Source organism: Dermacentor andersoni, chromosome 4 (genome assembly GCF_023375885.2).
Source record: "Dermacentor andersoni chromosome 4, qqDerAnde1_hic_scaffold, whole genome shotgun sequence".
In the NCBI taxonomy this organism is placed as follows: domain Eukaryota; kingdom Metazoa; phylum Arthropoda; class Arachnida; order Ixodida; family Ixodidae; genus Dermacentor; species Dermacentor andersoni.
The window spans coordinates 199,297,702-199,313,455 of NC_092817.1; the positions used below are offsets into that span (position 1 = coordinate 199,297,702).

Genomic DNA, 15,754 nt, shown 5'->3' on the forward strand with positions numbered 1-15,754 from the left:
TGGTATGGAGAGCCGGCGTGATAGCGTATCGGGTGGCGTAATCAGTTGTGACGGCTACCCATTTGTTCCCAGAGGATGATGTGGGAAAGGGATCGAGGAGGTCGAATCCAACACGAAAGAACGGTTCCACAGGGACGGTGATGGGCTGGAGATGACCGGCAGGTAGCACCTGAGGGTTTTCCGACGATGGCAGGGATTACAGGCAGCAACATAGCGTCCGATGAAGCGAGCGAGACCAGGCCAATAGAAGCGGCGGCGGACGTGGTCGTATGTGCGGGTTACCCCAAGATGTCCTGCAGTGGGTGCGTCATGCATCTCAAAGAACACAGTCTGTCGTAGATGTTTTGGCACGACAACAAGAAGATCAGATCTGTCAGGGGGGAAGTTCCTTCGGTACAGAATGCCACCCTGGAGGACATATCGGCGAACGGATGCGTCGGCAGGTGTAGAGCGCAGACGCTTGATGAGTGCTCGTAGCGATAGGTCTCGGTATTGCACATCGGCGATGTTAGTGAAGGCAGACAAAGAGAAAATGCCGTTGGCGGTACTACTGTCGGCATTGTCAGGCTCGTCTACCGGGTAGTGAGACAGGCAGTCAACGTTCTTGTGTAGTCGGCCAGATTTATAGGTGACAGAATACGAATATTCTTGGAGGCGTAAGGCCCAGCGACCAAGTCTTCCTGTAGGATCTTTCAGTGAGCATAACCCGCAAAGCACATGGTCTGTGACAACGAAAAAGGGTCGGCCATATAAGTATGGGCGGAACTTCACAACCGCCCAAACTAGGGCCAGACACTCACGCTCATTGATGGAATAGTTGCGCTCCGAGGGTGAAAGGAGCCTGCTGGCGTAAGCGAGAACATGGCCGTTGCCGCGCTGGCGTTGTCCCAGTACTGCACCAATGCAGTGACCGCTGGCATCAGTACGGACTATGGTAGGCGCAGAAAGATCGAAATGGGCCAGAACGGGAGGCATTGTGAGAAGGTCGATTAGATGCGAGAATGAAGAGGCCTCATTATCGCCCCACTGGAAAGGGGCATCTTTTTTCAAAAGCTTGGTTAGTGGTCGAGCTATGGCCGCGAAATTTTTCACGAAATGGCGGAAGTACGAACAAAGGCCGATGAAGATGCGCACATCCTTGACACACTTCGGAACAGGGAAGTGCGTAACAGCATGGATCTTGCCTGGGTCCAGTTGCACTCCGTTCACGTCGATGAGATGTCCAAGGACGGTAATCTGGCGACGGCCGAATGGCACTTCGATGTGCTGAGTGGCAGACCGGCTCGACGAAAAACGTCCACGACTGTTGAGAGGCACTCAAGGTGTGTAGAGAATATTGGGGAGAATACTATAACGTCATCCAAGTAGTCTCTAACGTCGTCGAAGTGGTAGAGCTCACAAGCGTGCTCGGACGGCATGTCGGGCGCAATCATTTTCTGTAAGTCGGCGATGGTACAAGTTGCCGACTGCGTTGGTAGAGGAGGATCGGCTGAATTGTCGTCTACTGCAATAGATGCTACTGAGTGATCCTCAAATGAGCAAAGCAGGGCCAGAGACATCCCGCGTGGCAGCACTTGTGTCCTCAAGCCAAAATTGACCACTGGCAGGCAGACGCAATTCGCCGTAATAGATAAAACTGTATGAGGTACTGTGATACCGTGTGTAAGGAGGACGTGTTGCATAGGAGCCGCGATGTAGTGATCGTCAGGGACTGGTAGGGATGAAAAGAAGTCAACGTAAGTCAGTGCCGAAGGTGGCAAGCGAACGAAGTTGGCGGAACTGTGGCGACTGGGGTGTGGTTCAGCAGGATCCATAACACGCAGGGCAAGGTGGAGAGTACTGGCAGAACAATCAATGAGAGCAGAATGTGCGGAGAGGAAGTCTAAGCCGAGGATAATGTCGTGGGGACAGTGGACGATGACTGCGAATAGCACGATAGTGGAGCGATCGGCGATGGAGACGCGGGCGGCGCACATACCAATTACAGGGGCTGTTCCGCCATCGGCAACACAGACAACAGGCGTCGTGGCAGGCGTGATTATTTTCTTCAGGAGGTTACGAAGGTCAGTGCTCATTACCAATAAATGCGCCCCAGTTTCTATAAGAGCAGATACAGAAACACCGTTGACTTGCACGTCAAGGAAGTTCAGATGAGTGGGCAACATCAGTAGACGATTTGGCGGCGTAGGGAGCAATGCAGTGTCACCTCGAGGCGCTGCATCGTCTAGTTTTCCGGCTGGCAGCAGCGTCCGAAGGGAGTCGGCGAATAGGAGCGACGGGGCTGGGGGGAGCGAGATTGTCATCGTTGGGGTGAAGGTGAACGAGAATAGGGGCAGTTCGGCGCAGAAAAATCAGTGGTGGCATTATCGGAGCGTGCGGCATAGGGACGAGAAGGACCACCTGGGGTGGCGAGAGTAGGCAGTATAAGAAGACTGGGTCGGGGCACTCCAGTGACTGCGACAGTGCCGAGAAATGTGGCCGATTCGACGGCAGTGAAAACAAATGGGCTTGTCGTCAGCAGTGTGCCATTCAGATGGGTCACAGAAACGTGGTGGGTAATAAGATGCGGGACGGGGCGGAATCGAAGAAGCCGGGTGGGTATCAGGGCGATGGGTCGAGGAGTTGGTGTGAAGACACATGCTTGCGAACTCCTGGCGGACAACTGCCTGGATCAGGGAAACTGTGACTGCAGGTGCGTTGGAGGAGCTGGAGTTGAAGGCAGCCGGATAGGCGGCCTCGATCTCCCGCCGGACGATCCTGGTAACATCGCCAGTGTTGCTGGGACGAGGAGCGTCGGCACAGGAAGATGTCACTGGGGTGTTGGGCAGACGGGCAAACTGCTGGTCAATACATCAGCTTTTAGCAAGTTCCAGGTGGTGGCACTCTTTTATAACTGCATCCACAGTCGCCACGTTATTGAAACGAGCAAGTTGAAGGTGTCATCGGCAATGCCTTTGAGGATGTGGGAAACCTTGTTGGACTCAGTCATGTGTGCGTCAACTTTGTGGCATGGAGCCAAGACGTCCTGAATGTACATAATGTAGGGCTCTGTTGACGTCTACACACGGCCGGATAACGCCTTCTGCACGGCAAGTCGGTGACTGTAGGGGTTGCCGAACAAGTCTCGGAGCTTTTGCTTAAGCGAATCCCAACTCGTGAGCTCATCTTCGTGCGTCCGAAACCAAACTCGAGGTGTACCACCGAGGTAAAAGACTACGTTGGCGAGCATGACAGTAGGGTCCGACTGGTTATTGCGGCTGACGTGTTCGTACAGGCTGATCCAGTCCTCGACAACTTCCCCATTTTTGCCCTAGAATACGCCAAGATCACGGGGAGCGGGGAGAGTGATGTAGGTCGTCGAAGTGGCAGCAGGTATCGGAGGCGGCTGAGTCAAGTTGTCGTCGCCGGCCGGGAGCCATGAAGGAAGGCTTGACTTACCGTCCACTGCGAAGCTCCGTGACGAGGTACAGGGAACGTCCACCTCTACCAGATATGTCACATAGGAAGATGCAGACGAAAAGCTATATACAAGTATATTTACAAGGAAATACGCTGCACTTGGCCAAGAGGCAACAGCCCGCGCTAGCCTCTAATCGTCGTCTTCACACTGCTCGCCTCTTCGTCATCGCAAATACTGTTCCATAGCAATATGCTGGGGTAACACATATCTCCAGGTAATCCAGAGCCAATCCATAAGAATTATTACAAGCAGTTCACACTTTGCAAATGGAAAATCCCTACTACATGAAAACAACATCCTAACCATTTCAGAACTCACCAAATATAATCTAGGGATTTTATTCTACAAATAGATGACCAAGGAACTACCATCAATCTGCTTCTCACCTTGTGATCTGATAGCTCATAGTCACACTAGATTTGCACCCAATAATAATTTCCATCTACCTAAAGTGCGAACTAACTATGGTAAACAGACAGGAATTTTCCTCAATATCGCTTTGGAATACTCTACCACCTATAATCAAAAATGCAAAAAATTTATACCAATTTAAAAGAGAACTAAAAGCATTAATAATAAATACTGATATTGTGCATTTTATTTTCCCAATATTATTCTTTTTTTTATATTGTCATGCTGTTAACAAGTGTTCTTATTAGTACTCATATGCTATAAACATGTTTGTTGTTACTCTTGGCTCTCACCTGTACTACTGTTGCTTTAAACATTGTATATCACCATAAGTGTCATTAACAGGAGGTTCCGATACAGTCCGACTACGGGACCTCCTTATATATATTACACACGTAAAAAAAAAAGAGTGCCTACGTTGGGAGGGAAAGTTATCTCCTGGCAGCATGGCAACGCAACATTTCATTGTCTCCTTTCTCCTCTCATAATGAACAAACTTTTAAAACTGTACTAGCATGCTTCCTAGATGGCATTCTAAAACTCCCAGAGCATAACCAAAATTTATGATGGAGCCCTTCGCCAGGCCCTATTTCAGAGGTACAAAAACAACATAACCAAATATACAATTTATTCACGTACACGTATTACAAAGCTTACATACTTCACTTATGTTATAGCCAGTGTAGTGTATCTGCCCCCTTAAGTGCTTCCTACGCGTGTGCTCCCTGTGGAGGCCAACACATTCTGCCGTGGTCAATGGGGGTGGGTATCCCTTTGTGCCAGAGTCTCCTCATGCCATTTCTGGACTCAATGAGTCGAATGTAGGCGTGAAATAGCCGAGAAACCGTCATATTTCTGTGAGAAATTACATGTGTAAGCCTTATGACTTCTGATAAGCATGGAGTTCAGTTTGATAGGTTGTACCTACTTTGGCTGAGTGAGCTCTCTCAAACATGACCACCTCTCTGAGGGTGGAGTGAGGCTAAATTTAGCTCTGATTGCATCATGTGTGGTGCGACAACGGCGCAATCTGTGCACATGACCCATTCATGATTGAGTAACAACTTCCTTCCTCTACAGAACCATACCAAAGTAAGGTGCGTGGGTAGTAGGGTTACGAAGATATAAGCAATTATATAATACATGTTTTTCTGACATGCAGCTTTAGCAAGCGACCCCCTATGCAAATCGAACTGAGAGATGTTTAATGCAAAAATTGTTCCACTTTTCCCTTTCATGTAAGGGCAAATTCGAAGCCGTCACATGTACCAAGCTACACTGCTTCAGTATATGCTCTGAGAAAGAGCATTGTAAAACTCTGCTGGACTACTTGGTGCGTTAACACATGTGCAGAAGCACATTCTGCGAAGTGTTCACTTTTCTTTTCACCTTAACCCCATTTCATTGCTTCCTTGCCGCTGAAAACTGTTTGTGAGTACATGAGAGCTTGCTCCCTGTGCACAGTGGGAGGGACACTTACTTTGTCAAGTTCGGAGGCAGTGACCTTGAGAAGACGGCTGCCATCCCGCAGGAAGGGCTTGCTGCTGTCCCCATACACAGCCAGGCCCAGCCGTTCCAGCCACTGGGCTATCATATCGGGGCCCCACTCGTTCACGGGCTTGTCCGTGCTGCGGCAGTTGACAGCAGTCACCAGCAGGAATTGGTTGGTAACATCAATGCAAGGCTACACTTCGCAACTCAAAACATGACATGGCAAGCTCTTTTGACGGCTGCAGACACATCTCTCAATTTCTGCGGTGGCTCACTGGCTATGATGTTTTGTTATCAAAAACAAGGATGCAAGTTCAATCTTGACCACACGGTCTGTCATTTCGATGGGAACAAAATGCACTTAGTGAGAGCAGCATTCCGAGCAAGTAGGTAATCCTTTACTCAAATGATATTGCGCAACAAAAAACGACACGGACGTGAGAGGACGACACACCAAGCGCAAACTTTCAACTAAGTTTATTGTACCACTGCAACCGATTTTATACATGTGAAGCAGTGTAGACCGTGCATGTGCTTACATGAAAATGAACTGCGCATTCATGTAACACAGTTACGAGTCATGTGATGCCGCGTCCAAGAAACTTAGTTCTTTTTCTGTGAGAGCCAGCGAAGGGAAGCTAACACACTTATCACCCAATTTTGCGATCATCTGCGCTTCAGATATTTCACGGATGAGCTGCGTACTGCCACGGGAACCAATCGTGCATTGGTCCTCAAGAGCTTTGCAGCCATGATCGCGACAATGAATTGCCAAGAAGCCACCGGAGCCACAGCAACAATGTAAGAAATGGCTCCGGTGGCTTCTTACATGTTTACTATGTTGATGTTTACTATGTTACATGAATGCGCAGTCTATGTGTGAAGTCTATGTATACATGTGAAGCAGTCTACACTGCTTCACATGTATAAAATCGGTTTCAGTGGTACAATAAACTTAGTTGAAAGTTTGCACTTGGTGTGTCGTCCTCTCACGTCCATGTCGTTTTTTGTTGCCCAATATCATTTGAGTAACAAAATGCAAAAACAGTCATATATATACGTAGGTTTCGATGCACATTACAAAACAGCTTGTCAAAACCAGTCTGAAGCCCTCTGCTATGGTATCTTTCAAAGCACTCGTGCTGCTTTAGATTGCTTAAATGAAATAAATGAAATAAATAAATAAATAAATAAATAAATAAATAAATAAATAAATAAATACACATTTGCCAAGATGCAATCAAAGAACATTACACAGACTGAGAACCATTACTCAGTGTCAGCACAAGCAGCTGAACGCTTATCAGAGTTCGAGGGACAGGCAACCATTCAGAACATGAACGAGTAGTCACCTTGGTGCAAAGAGTGTCTTGTATTGACTGAAATGAACACTGCTTTCCTCATTAAAAAAGGATTCATATTTTCAATTCTTCAGAACAAGTTGTGAAAAATTACTTTCGGCACCACCAGGGGCGCAGCCAGGGGGGGGGTTGTTCTATTTTTTCGTGCTGTCCATGCACCGTCGACCAAAGCAACCCCCGGCGCCGGATATCATTCTGGATTTTGTCTAGAATGTCTTTTTCATGCTCGAAAAGACATTTCACCACAAACATTGCAAACTCAGGCTGGATTTCGCGACAACTCCCATGCACCGGGAGTCACATAACGCAAGCAGCCCCATATGAGCACAAAGTTTCAAGGGCGTTTTGATGGTGAACAGGCTCGCCGCGGAATTGCGCGGAGGCTGCAGAATCTACGGAGCGCATGGATTTCAATTCCGAAACATTATGGGCATAAAGTTCTCATAAAATTTTGATGCGAAATGTGCATTGTCACTTCCAAAGTTGTGCTTCAGATATTCGATTGCGGAAGTTTGTGGATTTAATGTTGTTATAAACATTTGATGCCAAAGGTGCATTGATTTTCTAAAGTCTTACATCGGAACATAGAACGAGACAAGCCAAATCAACACACTATCAGACAAGTTGACAAAACACGCAGCGAGATCCAATGAGACGAAGAGTTGTTGTGGTTCATTTGTGCCTTAATGTCGCATAAAAAAAATCAACATTTTTTTTTTTCACCTTGCTAAAGCATCCATGTTAAGAAAATAAAGCCAGCCAGAGTAGCTACGTGCTTATTTATTTTTTCTATTTTGACTTTTATTCGTAAGCACACATTGAGGCTCTAAAATTTTTTTATTCTCACTACCCTACCCGCAGGCTGCCAGAGCCAGCCAGAGTCCATGCGTTTTTCTCGTGTTGCCCCTAAAACCGCGCGGCGCACTTCGGTGCGCATTGGTTTTCGCTGACCATTGGATTTTCGCCTGGCAGAGTTTTGGATGCCTTCTGGCTAGCAGAAAAGAAAAAGAAACGCTGGTCGCTCACCGCCATCACTGTGAAGACTCGACGGATTGCACCGCGTTCGCTTGAGCGCAATCTCACCGGAAAGTCTTGTCTCGCCGGTGTAGGATACCGAGCACTATGCGTATGGTTCTCGGTGGACCAAGCGTCTCACGTTTTCTTCGATATTCATTCGGTAGCCACATTAGGTGTCCAAAGTAGCCATTGGATTGTGGCCAACATACTCTCTTTTGCATCTTTTTTTCATTTCAGTGCCCCCGCCCCACAAAAGGAAAAAGAATACATTGTTGTGGTGCAGCGAATTGTTGCATGGTGACAGTTTGTTACTTCTTTTGTGGAAAGTAATCGGCCATGGCACACAGTTGCCGGATACTATTATTATATTATTGCGATAGCAATTATATAAACACTCCAGGGGCATTCCTGCTGTCGCCTTCACCCTCATGTTTCGTATGAAGTCTAAGGGCGATAACGTCGTGATAACGTCGTGACCACGCGCCGCATGCTGTATATGGGATTGAAATAGTAGGGAGGGGGTGTAATCGGTGAGCCGACATAGGTGGCTCAGTCTTGTGTGCGCAAAGGAGAAAGGAGGGGAGCAAGCGTGCCGCCTTCCATCACGCACGATGCATCGGGGGGAGTGGATGGAATGGGGGTAGGATCTAGGATTCTGTGAATCTGTGATAGGGCAACATGTTTATTGGCCCTGTTTGACGCATTATATACAGTGACTTTTTCTTAGATAGGTAGATTTATTGGAGGCTTACACATACATTTAAATATCTTGTTGCAAAGTTTTGTGTATACGTGCAGTGAACTTTCTTTCCAGTGACACCTTTTTGCCCTTTATCAAGCATTTGTATATTCCATTGTATCATCGCATTTCTAATGAACGAGGGCAAGTCAAATGAAAGTGAGCCTACCCACCCCGTGCAATAATGGTTCAGTTCATTATCTGCGAGGCATGCACATAGCATACAGGCATCTCTCATTTACAAAAGTGACATGCAGGTGTGAGGATCAACATTGTTTAATGCTCTCATACACTGGGTTGAACATAAAGCCCCTTAAACTTCGCAAAGTAGCAACACTCTCCTCCTCTGCCTTCACTCCTCCTCGTTTCTCCTCTTTTTCACGCTCCCTCCTCGCCCGTGGTGCCACCTACACTGCTCGAGCGTAGCAACGGCGCCAACATGCGCTCCTCGCCACTCCGTAGACGCTTCTCGAGCAAAAATGGTGCTGAAGCAAGGCACGAGGGCCCACGTGATGCTATTAGGCCAATAGCGACACGACGGCGGCCTCGACCAGAGTGCGCAAGAAGGAAGCGGCATTCTTCAAAGTGTGGCACTGCTTTACAAAGTTTAAGGGGCTTTAGGTTGAACATGGTTGCGTGATGTAATTTTTTTTGGATTGAATAACTTTATTGAAAGGTCCTGCGAGCTACGGGACACAAGGTCCCATAGAGCGGGCTACTCCCACGTTGGGACCGGGAGTTGTAACTCCCTGGCCACATCGTGGGCTCACTGGACGGCCCAGAGCTGCTCCGCCAGGTTCGTGCTGCGTAATGCTTCTTGTAGCCTGGCGGAGTCTTGATCCTTGTTTGCGTGGGTCTGACCACACGGCCAGAGCAAGTGATGTACGTCTAGTGTGCAATGGCAATTTTCGCAATATGATGTTTTGTATAGGTCAGCCATGTAGTGATGTAGTCTGTCCTGCGTGGGGTAAGTGTTTGTTTGAAGCATTCTGAACGTGAGGGCTTGAGGCCTGGTGAGCTTATTGTGAGGTGTGCTGTATATTCTGCGGTTTAGATAAAAGTGCTTTGTTATCTCGTTATATGTGGAGGGAGGGTCCCGATTCTCGCTGGGATGGTCATGACCAGAATAGGTGGCGTCGCGGAGGGTTAGGTCTTGCGCGCTCCTGTGAGCCATCTCATTGAGATTGCGAGGGGTGTCCTCGATATCTCCGAGGTGTGCCGGGAACCCGCAGATGGTGTGATGCTGCAGCGGTGCGGGTCTATTGATTATTTGTAGAGCTTGGCTTGCAATTGCTCCTTTCTGAAAGGCTTTGACGGCCGAGCGTGAATCGCTGTAGACGTGGGTGGTGGTCGGGTCTGTGAGCGCGAGTGCGATGGTGACCTGTTCTGCTATCTCGGACTTGTGGGTCTTGACTGTGAGAGCGTTTGTGACTTGACCTTGCTTATTGATCGTGGTGGCAACGAAAGCCTTCCTGGTCGGGTACTGTGCCGCGTCTACGAAACAGGCTAAGATCTTCTTATCACGTATTTCACGCAGGATGAACGATCCGCGTGCCAGCCTTCTGGGTTGATGGTGCGCGGGGTTCATGTTCCGCGGGAGTGGGCGAACCGTGTAGGAGTTGCGTGTGTCCGTCGGAACGCTTTGATATAGATTCTCCATTACTGTGGCAATGACGCTTCAGAAATTGAGCAGCGTGTTGTGAGGTTTTTGACCGGTGAAGGTGTTTCCGAAAAAGAAATTAGTCGCCGTATGGCTGCCGTGTATGTTGAACATTGCATTTCCTTGGCCACTGTGAAGCGTTGGAGCAAACGGTTGAAAGAAGGACGTGAATGTTGCAAAGACGATCTAAGACCGGCTTAAAGCCATCGTGCGATCACCCCAACAAAAAGGAAGAGGTCTGGACACCGACCAAACTGGTTTAAAATAGTTATTTACGTTTCGGCTCCCCCCCGGGAGCCTTGTTCAAGATTGTGAACAAGGCTCCCGTGGGGGAGCCGAAACATAAATAAACTATTTTAAACCATATTGGTCGGTGACCAGACCTCTTCCTTTTAAGTATGCATCATCCCGACCAGACGGGCTTCTGTCATACTCTCGACTTCACCCCCAACAATATTGCAAAGGTTGATGAGCTGATGAGACAAGAACGGAGGATAAGCATCGATGAACTGGCAGAGCATGTGAACATCAGTCGCGGTTTGGTTCACACCATAATTCATGAACATCTCGGTTATTGGCTCTTGTGTGTGTAATGGATGCCCAAGATTTTGAACCACCACCAGAAGAAGGTTCTGCGCTGCCTTGACTCATCTGATCAGGCATCACAATGAGGGTGACGACCTCTTGTCTGCAATTGTGGTCGGAAATGAACCATGGTGCCACTGCTATGAGCCTGAAACACGACGGCAAAGCTTACAGTGGAAACATTCGAATTCAACACCCCTAAAGAAAGCAAAGGCCATCATTTCCGCTCGAAAGGTGCTGTTGACTTTTTTTTTCCGATCGTCAGGGGCCATTACTGATAGAATTTGCTAAAGCCGGAGAGACTATCAATAGTTTCCGATATTGTGAAACGCTGGATCGGCTGCGTGTCGCAATCAAGAACAAACAACATGGAAAATTGACGAATGGGGTCATCTTGTTCCATGACCTGGCTTTGGTGTTGGGCTGCTGAGCACGAGGTCGCGGAATCGATCCCGGCCACGGCAGCCGCATTTCGATGGGGACAAAATGAGAAAACACCTGTGTACTTAGATTTAGGTGCACGTTAAAGGACCCCAGGTGGTCAAAATTTCCAGAGGCCTCCACTATGGTGTGCCTCATAATCAGAAAGTGGTTTTGGCACGTAGAACCCCATAATTTAATTTTTAATTGTTCCACGACAATGCCCGTCCCGACGTCGCTGATGTGGTTAATACAAAACTGGCAAAGTTCAAGTGGGAAATGCTGCAACATCTGCCATACAGCTGAGACCTGTCACCTTGCGACTTCCACATTTTGGGACAAATGAAAAAGCAGCTCAAGGGAAACAGAGTCGTGTCGGACGATGACACGAAAGAGTCAGTTGCAGATTTTTTGAAGCAGCAACCCAAGGAGTTTTATGAGACGGGAATCACCCGACTTGTTAGTCAATGGGACAAATGTCTAAATGCTCATGGAGACTCCTTTTAAATAAAGTACCCCATTTGTCATAAATTCGCATTGGCTCACTTTCATTTGACTCACCCTCGTATATATTACAGAACGGCTTTATATACGTGCTCTCCCCGTTGGGACAATAATTTCGGTGCAATTACTCAGGATACACGACCGGTGACAGCTGCTTCTGCGTAATACATTGAAATAAATGACAGCGTCATTGAGATTTTTCATTGGCCATTGCATATGTTCAAAAATGTAAACAAGGTTCTTGAATGACAAAGTTTCATTAACATATTTGTCCTCAACTTGTTCATTTCATGGCCTTTACATTTTTCATATCAGTGGAATGCACTGCTTTGCTGGTTTTGAACTGATACAGTTCTGAAGATTGTGTGACATTTTCTTAACATATTAAATAGACAAAAACATGGAAGCATTGATATCAGTTTTGGGGGCAATTTTTGGCACATACGAGTACGTATATCTTTTTATGAAAAATACATATATTACTTGTTTTGACAGTGCGTAGCATTCAAGAATTCATTCGCAGCATCATTGGCAATGGGAATGCAGTTATTATTCATGTATTTGATACCTCAATAAATTGTTTAAGAGGAAGCTTTAGCTCGGGCTCAACCCTGATGCAGCCTATTGAAATACATGTAAAACGCAGAAATGCTTTCCTGAGATAACCCCTGGATCACTTTTATTGAAATTTGTTGCATTTTAGAGAGAAAGTTAAATTCTAGTATCTGTTGGAAGCAGAATTTCTATTTAGGGACTGAATGTTGTTTAAAATAATTTACTTTTATTGAAATTTGTTGCATTTTAGAGAGAAAGTTAAATTCTAGTATCTGTTGGAAGCAGAATTTCTATTTAGGGACTGAATGTTGTTTAAAATAATTTCAAAAATTCGAAAGTGCGATAAAAATAGAAGCACGACATTTACAAACTAATAGCTCTGCATCAAGAACTGATAGTTCAGTTCTTCAAACGGCATCTATATAAAAGCCAAAGCGGACAAATTTGGTATGTCAATTTGTATCTTACATGAATCGGTTAAGTGGTGTACAAGGGTTCTGCAAAAGCCGTATTTCGATAATACTAAATTTTTTGAGATTCATTTGTAACATATCAATTTTGTCCGCTGTAGATGTACTATTAGATGCGATTCACGGAATTGTGACATTATTTTTCATTCTTGAATTACAGAGCTTTAAATGTGATAGTTTCGTTTTCCGAAAATTTGCGATTTTTGCCAATTTTTAATAAAGAATGGACAACCTGAATGAAAAATTCGAAACCAGAAGTCAGTATAATTTAAGTTTTTCTTTTAAATGCAACAAACCTCGTCAAATTTGGTGCTATGGTTGCCGAGAAAAACAAATTCACCTTCTACATGTATTTAGATAGGAGCACCTGAGCTAAAGCTTCCTCTTAACCCTTTGAGGGTGAATGACATAAATATATACAGTGGCGCAAACAAGTCCAAAAATGGTCGATGCCATATATTTACGGCGCCGTCTGTACATTGAAAAAGCACGCTAATTTCCTAACTTTTTCTTTTCTGTCATGTGCTGCCACTACGTGGGAATACAGGGAATATTTTTTTGCACGTTTTCCTCTCTTGGTTTTCGTTGCATGGTTTGTTTTAGAGCTAGTTTGCTCCCGCGCACCTATATATTACTGCTGGCGCATTGGCGCACGGGCGGGCGGGCGGCGGTTCGGGTTTTGTTCTGCGTGCGGTTTCGGTTCTTGCGCTTGCAAAACTGATGGCTATCTCATTACTAATCGCTCACAGGGCGACCGCTTGTTTCTCGCTCCTTTAGTGCTCACAGGGGTGCACATAGGAAGGGTGCCACCGTGCATACTTTTCCGTTGCTCCTTTTTTTTTTTTGACACTCACGAAAACTAATTGCCTCTGTTTGGCGATAAGATGAAGATTAGTGGAAGTTTGTCACACGTGCTTTTTTGACGGGCACACAACCACACAGTTTTCTTGAGTGCGCGCACTTACGCAGTTCTATTACGCTATGGATGTACATATTAGTGTAAGAGCAGGAACATTTGAGTCTTGCGAAATATTCTCATGTGTGCATTTTCAAGGCCTTGGACTATGTGTATAAAAATGCATCAAATTTTTAATTCTTATAAGTTTATTTCTTTTTTTATTGTTGTTATTCATGAATGAAGAGTAAATATATACCAACGCAAAATATTTTTTTCTCACTTTACGGTCACCCTAGAAAAATTGCGGTAATTTTTTTTTTTTTTCAGAATAAGTCCCTAAGAAGAATTGGAATCTGCACTAAAAAAATCGACCCTGGGCGGTCGCATAGGGCGAGAAAAATCGACCCTCGAAGGGTTAAGGAGGTGGCCAAGCTGCAACGTGAGCTCCCCCCGAACGAAATTTTTGGCTACGCCACTGCACCCGACATAAGCATGACAACAAATAGGATGGCCTGTCATGTGACTGTAGCAAGCATGTGATATATATGAGTAAAAAGTAAAGTAAAAAGTTAAAAGTGACCTTGTTATACGAGTAGAAAAGTGGCTCCATGGCTTCCGCGATAGGGCTGAGTATGCTGTAGCCCGATCTCGGAGACCTTAGTGGTGCTGTAAAAACATGCACCCTTGGCCAAAAGCAGGCACCACACTGCCGCTAGGACTAGGATTTGCAGCAGCCACAGATGCAGCGATTGACTGCAGCAGCTTTTTATTTTCAGAAGTGCCCTTAAAAAGGACAAAATGCAGATGGTTAACGAAACTTGCACTCGCTCCCATGCAAGCCGGCCATTGTTCTGTTTTCCCAGCTTGCAACGCAGGCTATCAGCATTGCCCTCACTTTTCAGGGCTGCTGGCATCAGGACTCCTATTTTTTAGGTTTGTCTGATCAAAAAAACTCTGCTTACAAAATTTCCACATGCTTTTGGAAGTCACCACTACAGGCATAAACACTTTTGAGGATGAGCTTTTCATTGCACCATAAAAAACTGGGTCCTTAAAGATTAGTTGCCAGTCCATTTCAGAGAAAAAAAGCAAAGCCACAGCAGCCTCAGTCTCAAGCCAAAAACGCAACAGTTACTCATTAGTGTATTCAATTTGCCCAATCCTCCAGGCCTTATTCAGAAGGCACAACACTATATGTCGCCTATACACTGCTATTTGATTTGTTTCACGAGGAAGCAGGCTTTCGTGCACATCGAGTTCACAGAACTCCTTACACTTGCACACAAGAGTGTGCATGGTGTACCGAACAAGAACTTGTGCCATAACAATCACCAATGTGAGCTGCACATGGTATTCCAAGCATGTGCTATACTCTAGCCAACAACAATGCGCAACTAGTGGGCTAGCGTGAGGAGGTAGCTCCATGACATGGGCGCACAGCCACTAGTGACAACCAGACTATTGTGGGGAGTAACACAGACTGCTAAGCCCTCTCTGCTAAGCACTCTGGAAGTTTCTCAATAGGAATACCCCCGGACCACTCCATTTTGCCCGGAGCGAGTAAATGTGTATGTGCAGTTGGAGTCACCACATCCATCCTCAGCCCATACGAAATCTCAACTACTTCATTCTCTTTGAGCAATTACTGCGTATCGTATTTCTAGCTAGCTGACACACTTGAAATAGAGAGATTAAGAGTGCATATACACTGTACCTATGTTCTCTTTCTTTTGTACTGAGCACGGACCTGACTGCTTGTGACAAGCAATGGCCCCACAACTGCAGAGCAGCAAGTACCTCAGGGTGTATCTTCAATTTGTCATCTCGGACTGCCTGAGGCACTGCTTTTTCAGCCAATGAGCTCAGATAGTTCTGGGCAGTTTCGGCTGACAAATCAAAGAGAACCAGGCCCCTTCCCTTCTACCAAGCAAGATCAAGCTTTATATCAGGGAGAGGTCACACTCACAAGCAGTGGTTGTTGTGCACGGTGACCGGTGTCCAACCCAGCCGTGGTCCCGCAGTTGCTCGCAGTCCTCCCCGCTGGAAGCTGTCCGAAACGTCCATGGTGTGCGAGTTGCTGCGCCGTAACCTGTACAATGCATCAGCCATGAGGATGATTGGCTTTGCGTCTCGCCTATGTTAGGCTAGATTTAGGTTGCCTGAAGTTAGATTACGTTAGCATA

The 15,754-nt window shown here is 46.3% G+C and overlaps 1 protein-coding gene across 4 annotated transcripts in view; it reads right to left on the reverse strand.

Moving 5' to 3' along the window:
* The window catches only part of Liprin-beta (liprin-beta 1), a 120,295-nt gene that overhangs the window by 43,928 nt on the left and 60,613 nt on the right, over positions 1–15,754 (reverse strand). For all 4 annotated transcript variants that reach the window (XM_055074830.2, XM_055074828.2, XM_055074829.2 and 1 more), the window contains 2 exons: positions 15,538–15,660; positions 5,352–5,499 (listed from right to left, as the gene is read on the reverse strand). In XM_055074830.2, coding sequence (XP_054930805.1) covers positions 5,352–5,499; positions 15,538–15,660 — 271 coding nt within the window. The remainder of the gene's footprint in view (positions 1–5,351; positions 5,500–15,537; positions 15,661–15,754) is intronic.